The sequence below is a fragment of the Stenella coeruleoalba genome (assembly GCF_951394435.1).
Source record: "Stenella coeruleoalba genome assembly, chromosome: 9".
In the NCBI taxonomy this organism is placed as follows: Eukaryota; Metazoa; Chordata; class Mammalia; order Artiodactyla; family Delphinidae; genus Stenella; species Stenella coeruleoalba.
Genome location: NC_137155.1, coordinates 9870002 through 9883357, shown reverse-complemented (window position 1 = coordinate 9883357; position 13356 = coordinate 9870002). Strand labels below are relative to the sequence as shown.

Sequence of the window (13356 nt, the reverse complement as noted above, 5' to 3'; positions counted from 1 at the left end):
CTGTAGAATGCAATAAAGCAAAACACAATAAAAGGAGATATGCTCCTAGTGTCACTGTGTACCACATGATCCATGCTGAGATGGTAAATCAGGAGGACAGTGACGTATTATGGGATTGTATGAAATCACGTGTGTGAAACTTTTGAAAGTTCTAAAGCGCTATAGAATTTAAAGAATCTTTCATTCAATTAAAAAAAGTTTTTTAAAAAAAGCATCAGAGATCAATAGTAATCAAAAAAAAAAAAAGGACAGTGACAACTGCTAGCCTTTGTGTGCACCAAAAATTGACATGGTTAAACTTTTGCAATTTAGAAACAAGGGTTTGGGTGTTGGAAGGATTTCTTTGCAGCTGTGTTGGAGAACAGCGTGGGTGACTGGCTGGTCCACTGGTTTGATTAAAGGAGGTGCCCACTGCAGGTGTTCAGTTGTACCTGATATATTTGGCAACAAGATGTAAAGCCGGAGCTCAGAACCCTAACCAAGCAGATCTTCCCGGATCTTTGAAGGAGAAATGCAGGAAGTAAGGGGAGAAAGGAAGGAAAAGACAGTCATTTTAATATATAACGTCCATTCCTAGGAAATAAGTCCTAGTTTTATGTAGAGGAGAGGATCCCTTTATGTAGAGGAGAGGAGTCCAGGGACTTGGACTTTTTGCCTTCAAAAGGTGACGTTATTTGGAAACTTAAATGTGACTCTGGAATGTCAAGTCAGGCTTATTCATAACATCATTCCGAGAGGGAATATCACAGCAGTGAAAAGCAGCAGACCTTTTTTGAGTTCCCAGCTCATGAAGGGGTACTGTCTCAAAATGCTCCTGATTCTGAACTTAAACACGATAGCACTTTGGGGGAAAAAGTTGTAAACAATGGTCAGCCTCCCAGCTTAACCCACAGAAATAATAATGAATGTAACCTCTCCAGGAGGTTGAGCCTGGAGGCTGAGGCCTAATGTGGATTTCAGGTGGTGGACTCGAGGCTGGTCTCCGTGTTCGATGCCAGGGAGCTGGAGCTGGTGATCGCGGGCACGGCGGAGATCGACCTGGTCGACTGGCGGAACAACGCTGAGTACCGGGGAGGTGAGTGAGCGGGGCTTGTTGACGGATCGGCTCTCACAGACACAGTCCTTCACTTCTTAACAAATGTTATTGAGGTGAAACTGACGTAACATGAAATTAATCATTTTAAAGGGAACAACGTGGTGGTGTTTAGCGCACTCACAATGTGGTACAACCATCCCCTCTAGCTAATTCTAAAACGTTTTCCTCATTCTCAAAGGAAACCCTGGACCCAGGAAGCAGTTACTCCCCCTTTCTCCCCCATCCTCCCACCCCAGCAAACCTCAGTGTGCCTTCTGTCTCTGTGGATGTACCAGTGCTGGATACCTCATGTAAATAGAATGATACTGTATGTGGCCTTTGGGGTCCGGCTTCTTTCACTCAGTAAGGTTTGTTCACGTTGTAGTATGATTCACTACTGCATTCCCTTTTATGGCTGAATACTGTTCATATATATATTCCATATGTAGTGATAATATAAATATAAAATAATATCACTTTTTGAAGGTTACAAAAAACTTGGCCTTACTTCAGTACGTGTGCAAAGTAGGCTCTGGTCCATGCCTTCCGCCAGCTTCCAACCTAGACTTTCCTTTGGGTGACAGTAATCCCTGCTGGTCGTCTCTGGCATAACTCGGTGGAGATGCGTTCCAGAGAACGCCACCGTCCACGGGCCATCTCCAGAGCTGGGTCGTTTGCTGGCAGGAAAGGGTGTCCTGCTCCCTGTAGAAGTGAAGCCCTCTTCACATCAGTCCTGGTTTGCTGCAACACGGTTCTCACTGTCATCTCTCCAAATCTAATGTCTGACCCCTCCTAGCTATTCACCTTCACGCTGCCGTACCAGCCTTCCTGAAACATTTATTTTGATCAGGGCATTTCCCACCCCACAAAACAATCAAGCTCCTTATTACTTAGAAACCTTTGAACGTTCTTTAAGCTGAAAATCCTTTCTTCATGTAAAATATTACAGAGAAACCCCTATCAATATAATAGAGGGTGAACAAGGGGCCCATCATCTAAGCCTACCTTGTCTCCCCGGTACACTCAGCCATGTAGCAGGAAACCTCTGTGGGACCACGAGGCCCTTCCTGGCTTGGTAGGAAAGTCACCGAACTAAGGTATCAAGTCACAGTGTCTCTGCCTAGCTATTAAGGTGTCTGAGGCCCCAGCAAGGTCCCTTCAGTCCTCAGCAGAACCCCTATGCTGGTCTATGCTGGTCTAGTCGGCTTGCTGTTCCCTGCATATTGATTCCACATTCTTATCATTCTCTATTTCCCCTCCTGCACTCCCACAAGCCCTTCACATGCCGAACTCACACCTCCCTTCCCTTGTGAAGCTTTCCGTCTTTCTGCCCCAGTCCACATAGATTTCTGCATCTTTGAGTGTTTCGTGCATTTGCAGTCAGTGGGGAACCATCTACCTTATCATAAGGGATTGCTCCAAGCTTGGTTTCCTTACTGTCCTGTGAGAGGCCCCATACTACTTCCATGGGCCCAACTCTTTGCGGCCCAGGGCTGATCTGGGGGCAGCGGCTCCAAGGGCACTTGGAGAGCCCGGCATCTTCCGTGGACCAAGTTTCACATTCACCTCCAGCCTTTCTTAAGTCCTAGATGCGCCACAGTATGTGGGTCCCGAGAGCTAAGACATCAGAACAAAGACAATACCAGGAAATACCATATTCGTAGAGAGCTTTGTCTCTTCGGAACCCCAAAGATCTCTACCAGGCCTCGTCACTCCTTGTCCACATTTATATCAGGCAGGAAAAGGACTCTCGGGGTCCCAGTTGTTTAAATAGAAAGCAAACATCTCTGAGGACATCCCTCACAGCATACAGCCTTTTTACAAAGTGCCTATTTTCTAAATCGGCTTTTGTTTTTAAATTGGAGTCCGTTGTACAAATTGTTTTAGACCTACCGAAAGGCCATCACGAGAGAAATCAGCAGATCGAGAGCTGCTGTTCAGTTCTTGGCACACCTGATGTGTATTTCGTCTCCCCCCCCCCCACTCCCTCCTCCCCTCTACACATCCTCTCGGTCTCCCTCCTGCTCCACTCAGGTTATCACGATGGGCATCTCGTGATCCGCTGGTTCTGGGCTGCGGTGGAACGTTTCAACAACGAGCAGAGACTCAGATTACTGCAGTTCGTCACGGGGACGTCAAGCGTGCCCTACGAAGGCTTTGCAGCCCTTCGAGGGAGCAACGGGCTTCGGCGCTTTTGCATAGAGAAATGGGGGAAAATTACATCTCTCCCCAGGTATGGAGCTCCTGCCCGCCTTTGGGAAACCTGCCGAAGAAGGCCAAGTACCCTTTGTCATTTGAGCTTGGGCACTTAACCGTTGGGATGGAATTCTTTCCTGCCACCCAAAGTAGTGTTCCGTGAGTCATTAGTGAAAGGTGTGGGTGAGAAGTCTCGGGGAGGTGCATTTAGACCATATTCTTAGTGATTTTTTGTTGACTGATGGTATTTGGGCCAGTGGTATCACGTGGTCCATGTGTCAGTCCTACGTAGCCCAATTTAATTTAAAGAGGAATGCCTCATCTGGGGGAGCATCCAAAGTGGTCCTGCCAGCACTGTGTCTGGACTTCTACTGTTACCCACCCGGGTTCTTGGACTCTTTAATCAACAGAAATTGATAAGAGGCCAGACAAATTCAGGAAAGGGTTTACTGGGACTCGCCCCCAAGGCAGGGTGGTGAGCTGTTCCCTTAAATGGAGTGAGGGTGGGGGCCAATGGCTGGGTGGGGCCAGAGGCGGGGCTTCGGTGCTCTGCACACCCCCTTGGTGGTGCTGTGTGCAGGGATCATGCACAGTCCCCCGTTTTTGCTCCCGGCATCTCAGAAGTGGCAGTTGGTGTGTGGCCTTTTTGTATCTTATTGTTCATAATTGCCCCTAACTGCCCGTGCCTGCAGTTATTTTTAGTCCCTTCGAGTTTCTTTGTATTCTGTTGCTCAAGGAGATGTTTGTCCAGGTGCAAGCACTGCAGTAAAGGACCCCAGGTCCCAGCCTGTCTCACTATGACGTAGCACTGGATACACTTGATATTCCCTGGAATAGTTAGCATGTACCTGTTGCATTTCTCCTACTATGTTTCAAAATGTGTGCAGACAAGACCACGTGTATATCTCCGGTCTCTATAGTGGCTTCTATACAGTAAGCTATTGATGAAATTATTGTAAGATAATGCAAAAAAAGGAGGCACTAGGGCTCCAGGCAGTTGAACGGAATGAATTCCCTGCACCATGAGTTTTCATCCCAACACTTCCTCCGTCCTTTCTGTGCCACTTTGGGTAGCATGTTCCTCATCGGTGAAATAAGGAGCACTAAAGAGATACTTCTGTGTAGGTACTATAGTATTAAAACCCGCTCAGCAAACATAAGATTGATCCACATTATTTTCTTCTACTGTGATATTTTCTAATTATAACAGAAGATTCGTATTTAATTCGGCTGTATTTCTACATGGCCTCCCAGACACTTTGCTAAATCCCTATTGTGGAAGGATTGACTGAACTATAATTTTCATCTAGCTTTCCTAGACTTTCTAGCATCCCGGAGATAATTCACCTGATGACGGTGCGTATTAGCAGGCCCAGGAGGCAGAGTGCATGCCCAGCTGGTTAATAACAGCCTAAAGCGTTGGGGCACTTTTCAGCCCTGGCTTCACCCACTTCGATCAGCAGACCCTCAGTGCTCATTTGCACGGCTCTGCTGAGCACTGAACCTGCTGAACGAAGTCTGGCAAGAAAATAAGGCTAAAAAGGCAAGATTTCCATTTGTCGAGTTGAATGATAGATTTGGAGGATAAGTTTTTGGGAAACATTTTGCTCTTACTTTAGAGGAGTGAATTTGAGTCACATTTGATGATTCTCTCATAGTGGGCACCTCAGTGTGCACCTGAAGGAGGGCCTGAGCTACAGCAATGAACCTGCCCAGAGGGGCTTACAGTCTAGGGAGGAACGGAGCGGAAGAGTAAGTCATTACGACTCCAGGTGCAATCAGGGGGGCAGTAAGAAGGGAAGATAAAAGCAGGATGCTGTGAGTTTGTAGAACAGAGACCTAAACCTGATCGAGTTGACAGGAGACGATGACACAGAGAAGCTGGCAATTAGGTGAGCCCTGAGGGGCAAGGAAGGGTGGAGGGGATTCTGGGCCGAAGCCACAGCAGGAGCAAAGCCTGGGGGTGGGAAGGGTCAGCTTTGTTCAGGAAAGACCACCAAATTGGCCTGGAGGACAAGACGTCCAGTGCGACACTCGCAGGGGATGCAGTTGATAGAGAGAGTTTGGTGGGCCACGGAGAGAAGACCCGCTGAGGAGTCTGTTTTACTCTTTAGGAAAGAGAAGTCATTGCTTTTGTCATTTGGGGTCAGAGATTGAGTCTAATTACATATATGCTCTGGGCAGCTTTGAAATGTGCATTAATCCTATCAACCCACACAGAGAACTTATAGGGTGGACGTCAGGCGTATGAACAGGCTCAGCACATCTGGGCCAAGGCGCTCCTAAAAAGGCTGCTGCCCCACGAATCGCAGAGAGGGTTCTCGGGGGAAGCGGGGACTTCGCCGTAGGCCAGAAGGGCCCCAAGAATCAGGTGCTGAGATGCCTCTAAGGGGACAGTGAAGACGACCCTCTGAGTAGTAACCCCCGACTAGTCTCCCTTGTGCATTTTCTGATGATCCAAGAACCTAGAAAGTGTCACCTATGTGTGGAGAGAAAGAAATAACCTCTGGATTCCAATAATGGTAGTTCGGAAAGACCTGGCCTGGCCACATGGCAGGTGATAGAAGCCTGAGGCAAGCAGGAGCACCGAACACCCTCGGGATGACCCGGGGCTCCCCAGAGACCGTGAGCCCCGTGTGCAACCCACGCTCTGACGAGCTGCATTCTCCTCAGACCTTCCCTCTAGAAAGGCAGCTGGCCTCCCAGACGAGGGAGCATCACAGCAAAACCATACATCAGTCCGTGCTTTCCAGAGTGTGTGGGGATTAGGACAAAGGACTCTGAGGGTAGAGGTTTCTAGGCTCTAAGTTTACAGTGCCTGGTGAAGAAACTTCATAAACCACCATCGCTGGAGCATAAGAGGGGTGAAATGGTCACGGAGGTTGGGGTCAAGGAGCTGGCAGGCCAGGGCACTGAACAGCCAACCAAGTGGACTCAGATGCTACACAGTCTGGTGGGAAGACCTGAAAATGGAGAGCATTGAAGCCAAGTACCAGAGATTTTGATAAATGTGTTACCCAGAAGGTCAGAAGGTATGGAAGGTACGTCTAGATCACTGATGGTCAAACGTGTCTTAACTACAGCCCACAGAGAGAAGGGCCCTTCACATCCCAACACAATACATGCATAGGTACTCCTGTGTGTGTGTACCTGAAACACATGTTCCTCAAAACAATACTTCATCCTTATTACCTGCAGGTAATACACTATTTCCTACCCTATCCTATTTCATTGAAATAAAATGCCGGACAAAACCTGTAGTTTGGGGGAAAAAATATCTAAATGGCATGAGGTTCAGAGGAACAGAAATGTTTGATCAAAGATTGAAAAGTAATGATGTAGAATGGGCAGTGGGGAGTGGAAAAGTCGTTCATCCATCCACAGCCCAGCATGCAGCAGGGTGAACGGTGACCATCTCCACTCCCGAGTGCTGAGAACCACATCCAGACCAGGAGGCCACATCCAGACCAGGAGGTGGGAGAGTTTCCTTACTGAGGAACTTGACAAGGAAAGGCTTGGGAGGAAAGAAAACTCGGGAGCTGGTCAGGGTAGACCCAGCACAGGCAGCGTGGAGATAAGATGAAGGAGAGGAGAAAACCTTAGGGGTTTACATTTAGAGTAGGGACCAGGGGCAACAGAAGTATGAGTCATGGGCGGATTAACAGGACTAAAATTCTAACGCAAACATGCTTCAGTGCAGATGTAAACTGAGCCCAAGCCCAGGATGAAGGTGGAGGCCTGGTTAAGTTGGTAGTTGGCTTACTCTATAGGGATGGGGGAGGGCAGGAAAGAGGTGATTGTGTCCCCGCAGGGGACACTTGGCAATGTCTGGAGACATTTTTGGTTGTCGGGGAGGAGTCCTCCTGGCTTCTCTCAGATAGAGACCAAGGATGCTGCGAAACACCTACAAGACACAGGACAGTCCCTCCCGGTGGAGAGTCATCGAGCTCAAAGTGTCAGTGGTGTCGGGTGGGAAGCCCTGCTCTGTAGGCTGTCGGGCTACAAAGGAGGCATGAGGGAGCCATTGGGAGTCCCTAAGAGAAACTGACAGCCACTGAGAAGCCATCAAGAAGCCAAGGGAAGGGCTTCCCTGGTGGCGCAGTGGTTGAGAGTCTGCCTGCCGATGCAGGGGACGTGGGTTCGTGTCCCGTTCCGGGAGGATCCCACATGCCGCAGAGCGGCTGGGCCCGTAAGCCATTGCCACTGAGCCTGCGCGTCCGGAGCCTGTGCTCCGCAGCGGGAGAGGCCACAACAGTGAGAGGCCTGTGTACCGCAAAAAAAAAAAAAAAGAAGCCAAGGGAAGAGAGATGTTCAGAGGAAGAGCTGTCAGATGCTTTCAAACAGCCTGAGGAGGTGGGCATAGAAAATGTGCCTCTGGATTGGGGAATCGAGAGGTCATTGACAAACTTGGAAAAGAGTAGATTCAGCAGTGATAGAGTGAGAAGCTGTCCAGAGATTGTAGGTCGTAGTTGGGCGGTGGAGGAAGATGACTTGAAAAGGAGTCACACTTAAAGAACTGGCCTCACAGCCGCACGCGGTAGCGGTGCTGCCTCTTTCCATCGTTTGCTCGTAACCAAGCTTAGAGTGGTCTCTACTGCAGAGGAGCAGGACCGGCTTCGGTACTGTCTTGGTGCACGTTTTAGTCGGTAACTTGGAAAACCTCGAGGAGACGGAGAGATCGACTGTGCAGATGACACAGGTTAGAAGTATCACACGTCGTACCATCCAAAATGATCTCAAAATGCTGGAACCCTAGAATAACACCGACAGAGTGGAATCTGACACGACACAACTGAACAGATCCAGTGGAGTCCCAAAATATCGACTTCACAAATACGAGATGAGGCTGATTCATTTGCTTGCAGTCACGTGGAAGAGGCCAAGGGTCTGAAGTCCCCACGTGGGTGACACAGTTCCTAAAGTCATGACTGCAATGGTGGTCACATGATTAGTAAGCGGCCCTGATGCTTAAATGATGATTCACGGTTTACGAAAGGCATCTATGTGCTGTCCTCACACCAGCCCTCTGAGGTGCACAGAATGTGTATTATTATCCCATTTTATAAGTGACAAAACTGAGGCTCAGGAAGATTCGTTGACTTTCCAAAGGTTATAAAGCTAGTCAGTGGCTGGACCGTGACCAGAATAGAGGTCTTCTGAACCCTGGTTCCAGATTCTGTCCACAACCCCAGCCCACCTGGGAGCTGTGGGTCCAGTGCCCAGGTAATGAAGTAAGCAGGTCCTCCGTGCTGTCAGGACCACACGTGGAGAGCGGCGAGGACTTAGGAATGAGGAATCAAATCGTGATTTGATTGTGTTCATTCATTCTAGATTACAAACTAGGATTTATTTAAGAGTTAACCAGGCCTATAGATTAATGGACCGAGAACAACTCTTGAAGAAACTCTGGGTGTTCAGACTAGGTCTTGAAGAGGGGCCATTTGCTACTGTTTTCAGTTCCCAGAAATTATCTTTTACAGAATTAATCTGATCCCAGCTATCTTCTAAATAGGATTTGTTTTTTCTGTATTATTTCCACTTGGGAGTGACAGTGAAAATGATTAGATAAAAAAAAACCAAGAAGATGCTGTCTGCCCGTATCCCGCCCCTGGCTAACTCAGCCAGTTCCAGAAGCACACTTGGCATTTTTCTGCCCCTCTTCACTTGGTTAGCAGGGTCTGGTCCTGGTCCATGCACTGGCACATAGCGGGGAAAGCCGTTCTTTGTCTAGGCCAAACACTGGCCCACACAGATGGGCCCGCAGGATGAAGTACCTGACCAAATAAGCTGAACCCAGGGCAGGTGGCACCGGGATGCCGCAGGCAACCAGGGAGGGTTATCCCCCAAGCTCAGCTGTTCTTGGAAATGCGGCATCTCTGCTTCAGGTTAAGCAGGCCCCACTATGAATGGTAAAGGAGTCGGACTGTCATTGCTCCATCACACCTGCCTTGATGGGGCATTGGATCTCGAGAGTTCCAGGGCATCCGTTGGCACCTCTAAGTCAATGCACAGGGTTTACAGAGGCCCAGAAATCAGAGCTGGGCAAGGAGACTTGGGAACATAATCCTCTAATACTAATTATGTTCCTTTGCTGGCCACATCCAACGTCATCTCTCAGTTGTAAAATGTCGCTGGTTTGCTAGTGCAGTGCTAGTATGACGTGGTTTGCTTCCAAATGCAAACCCACCCCTCCAGTTTCTAGATATTCCAGTCCTTCAACTGGTCTATTCCTGTCTGGAAGGCTGTGGTTCTGTCTTTTTTTAATTTTTAAAAAATTATTTATTTATTTATTTTTGGCTGCATTGGGTCTTCGTTGCTGCGTGCGGGCTTTCTCTAGTTGCAGCCAGCGGGGGCTACTCTTCATTGCGGTGCACAGGCTTCTCATTGCGGTGGCTTCTCTTGTTGCGGAGCACGGGTTCTAGACGTGCGGGCTTCAGTAGTTGTGGCTCGAGGGCTCTAGAGTACAGGCTCAGTAGTTGTGGCGCACGGGCTTAGTTGCTCTGCGGCATGTGGGAACTTCCCGGACCAGGGCTCAAACCCGTGTGCCCTGCATTAGCAGGCGGATTCTTAACCACTGCGCCACCAGGGAAACCCAAGGCTGTGCTTCTTAGTTTGCAGGTGTGTTATGGTGGTCCTAAAACATGGTTCTACCCTCTTTAGATTCACTTCTGATTCACAGATTCAGACTGATCACAGAACTAGCCAAGCCAGTTGTACCATTGAAACAAACACCTTGACCAGCCTTTTCTCCCCCATTCAGGGCACACACGTGCTTCAATCGATTGGATCTTCCACCTTATCCCTCGTACTCCATGTTGTATGAAAAGCTGTTAACGGCGGTGGAAGAAACCAGCACCTTTGGACTTGAATGAGGAACTCAAAACTTTTCCTGGCCAGTGACATCATCCTTTCCCTTTCCCTGAATCAACTCTCCTTTGATTTTGGTATTCCATGATTTTCGTTTTCAAACCAAATCAGGATTGACGAGCTGTGCATGAAGCATTGCCTTCTTCTCAGATCTTACCTTCAGGCTTATCTCCTCTACTTTCAATGAACGGCTAGCCTGTATGCAATATTTAAAAACAAACAAACAAACAGCTGTCTCAAGGTCTGTGTATATCTCCACATACCTCCATTACTGACAATGAAATATGAATGCAAGTTATGCTACACTTGACCAAATGGTAATAAATGTTTACTTCCATTTCTATGATTTAAGGGGAAATTTGAGCATTAAGCATTCCGAGCTTTTCTACACCCATCTCTTCTGAGCAGAGCCACCATTTTTAATAATTTCTAACAACAAACGCCAGAATAGGAGCTGATCAACTCTTTCTTTTACTCCCACTCTGCTTTTTCCCTGGGCATCCAATCCATCCAAAAACAGCAGTGGCAACACCACAATTTTGATACATTCAACTCATGATTCGTATGTGGCATTGGTCCCGTCACCTGGAACTAGCCTAGACATATGGTGCAAATGTTACACTTTCCAACCAATAATAACACTAAGAAACACACCTCCTGCTGATGCAACACAGGGCATCCCGATGGTTGTGGGGATTGTGGCTCGACTTGAGTTCAGAGAAGTCCTGGGGGGGGAGGGAGGTGCACCCCCCCGTGAACACCCACCACCCAAGAAGCACAAACTTGTGCACAAGTCCAAGAAGGAGATCTCATTATGTAGCATAAACAACGAGGCGTCTACCCCCATTGTGTTGTATAGAACGCGTTGAAGCAAACAGGAGAAAGGGGAGAAGGGCATTAGGGCATATTAGAAGGACATATTCAGTTGGTCTGAATACTTGAGTCCTGTACTGTTTTCTTTTGCTTTGTTCCATCTAGCCACAGGTCTCCTTCCCAGAGGAAGAAAAATGTCCTGATAATCTCATGACTTTTGTTCAAGCCAAGTAATTACCTGTTTGGCAAACAAACTTTTATTTCAACTTTGATAGTGTTTTCATTTTTTCATGGTTTTTTTTTTTTTCCTTCATCAGGGTGTTCAAATTCCTTCACATCTGATTGTCCACAGGGACCGCACTAAGTCGGAAGCCGCAGAGAGCGATGGTGCTTGTTAGGAATCAAGGGCGATATAATACATCTCCTTCCTCCATAGTGGTCCTCCTGGAGCAAAGACCTAACTCCCCAAAGGCACGCTGATTTGTGTCAAAATAGGGATCCAGTTTCTTTTAGCATTCAGTAAAGAGACGTCTCAGAAAACGTAGTGTTTTCAGAACAACAGTTGCAGGCTCCAGGGACAGCCTAACCTCTCAATTACATTTGCCATAAACCCAAACATGATGGTCATTTGCTGTTTGTCTAACCTTGTTAGCATGTCGTCTGAAATATGTCACTAATGAAAGTGTTTTTCTTCACTGGGAAAAGAGCTGTTGAAATGTCACATTGTTGTCCTTCAGTATATTAAGCAAGGGAGAAATGTGAGAAATGTGGGAAAGTTAATTTCATCCAGAGCCAGGTCTAGAGTTCATATTGGTTTGCGTCCAGACAGTGTGTTAATTGTGCTTCCTGTACTGTACAAGGAGACCTTCCTTTAGCAGAGATTAGAACGCTCGTGCGCACCCCTTGCTGCTGTGTACCTGTTGTCAATCAGGGAACATGTATGTTACAGACATCTGCCCTTCTGTTGTTGTCGAAAAAGAATATTTACCAAGATAGGATGATGGAATGTGTAAGTTACATAATACAGAATGAGGGATCTGTAAACTTCAGGACACATTTCAGCATGTGGAGCTGTTGTTTATGAAATCAGGACATAAGGGTGATGCAAATCGTTTCACCATCCTATATAGCATAGCATCTCTAGTACAGGGGGCATCTTTCGTTTTTAGAATTTGGTGTTAGATGTATGTAAATACTCAATTCAAGCATTCAGTTCTTCTTTTCAGTACTTATATTAGAACATTGGCAAGGGAGAAGGCTGATCCGAAGATGGAACCTGCTCCCGGGGAGCTTCACAATTTACACACATATCTAATTAATCTGTTAATTAGATTAATTGATGACTATTCTTCCCACATACAGAAGGAACAAGGTAGCATAGAAGTTATATATAGATGGAAAACTTGGGCATGAATGATTTTCAACTAACTTTTCCTTATTCCCACTGCCCACCCAATGCCATGGCTCAGATATATCCCACAAAGCATCCAGGAGCACTATTTCATAAAAGTATAAAATTCCAGAAAGACATACTGGTGTCAGAGTCCCTGAAGAAGTGTGAAGTGTGCTTAATAGGGTCCCAATTTCCATTACAGCCTTGCACAGAATCCCTAAGGAAGGAAAACAAAGAGAAGAGGAGGACAGAGGGTTGCTATGGAAAAATCTTTATTTCTCTTTGTCCCAGATGATGTTTCTTCGGTTAATATCCCCTCATATATGAGGCTGATTTTTAAATTATGTATAACATTATATATATATATATATATTTACACATATAACAAAACAGCTATAGGACTCGATTGTGCTATTAATTTCACCAGGTGGAGGTGCAAACCACCCCAAATCATATAATTCATAATGGACAAGATAGATCTCACCCATTTGTTACCTTGTGTAAATTTCCTTTTAACTTAAAGTATTAGTTTTCTCCATGGAAGCATAGTATAAAATTAATCATTTATAAACCACTATTTCCCTAAAACAAGATCTTTTAGAGCTATTTCTTTTAAATTTATTTTATTTATTTTATTTTTAACTGCATTGGGTCTTTGTTGCTGCGCGCGGGCTTTCTCTAGTTGTGGCGAGCGGGGGCTACTCTTCGTTGAGGTGCGCAGGCTTCTCATCGTGGTGGCTTCTCTTGTTGCGGAGCACAGGCTCTAGGCGCGCAGGCTTCAGTAGTTGTGGTGCACAGGCTCAGTAGTTGTGGCACACGAGCCCAGCTGCTCCACGGCATGTGGGATCTTCCTGGACCAGGACTCGAACCCGTGTCCCCTGCATTGGCAGGCAGACTCAACCACTGCGCCACAAGGGAAGCCCTAGAGCTATTTTTAGTAAGAGTGTATTACCTTTGATTGGGAGACAAATAAGAACAATAAATAAGAGAATACTTATGCTTCCATTAGAAA

At 46.8% G+C, this 13356-nt stretch overlaps 1 protein-coding gene across 1 annotated transcript in view; it reads left to right on the top strand.

Moving 5' to 3' along the window:
* Positions 1-10484, top strand: part of HECW1 (HECT, C2 and WW domain containing E3 ubiquitin protein ligase 1) — a 447453-nt gene extending 436969 nt beyond the window's left edge. Inside the window, exons 26-28 of the mRNA XM_079931428.1 lie at positions 961-1075; positions 3110-3308; positions 10032-10484. Of these exons, the coding sequence (XP_079787554.1) occupies positions 961-1075; positions 3110-3308; positions 10032-10143 (426 nt within the window). The 3' untranslated portion in view covers positions 10144-10484. The remainder of the gene's footprint in view (positions 1-960; positions 1076-3109; positions 3309-10031) is intronic.
* The last annotated feature ends 2872 nt before the right edge of the window (positions 10485-13356 follow it).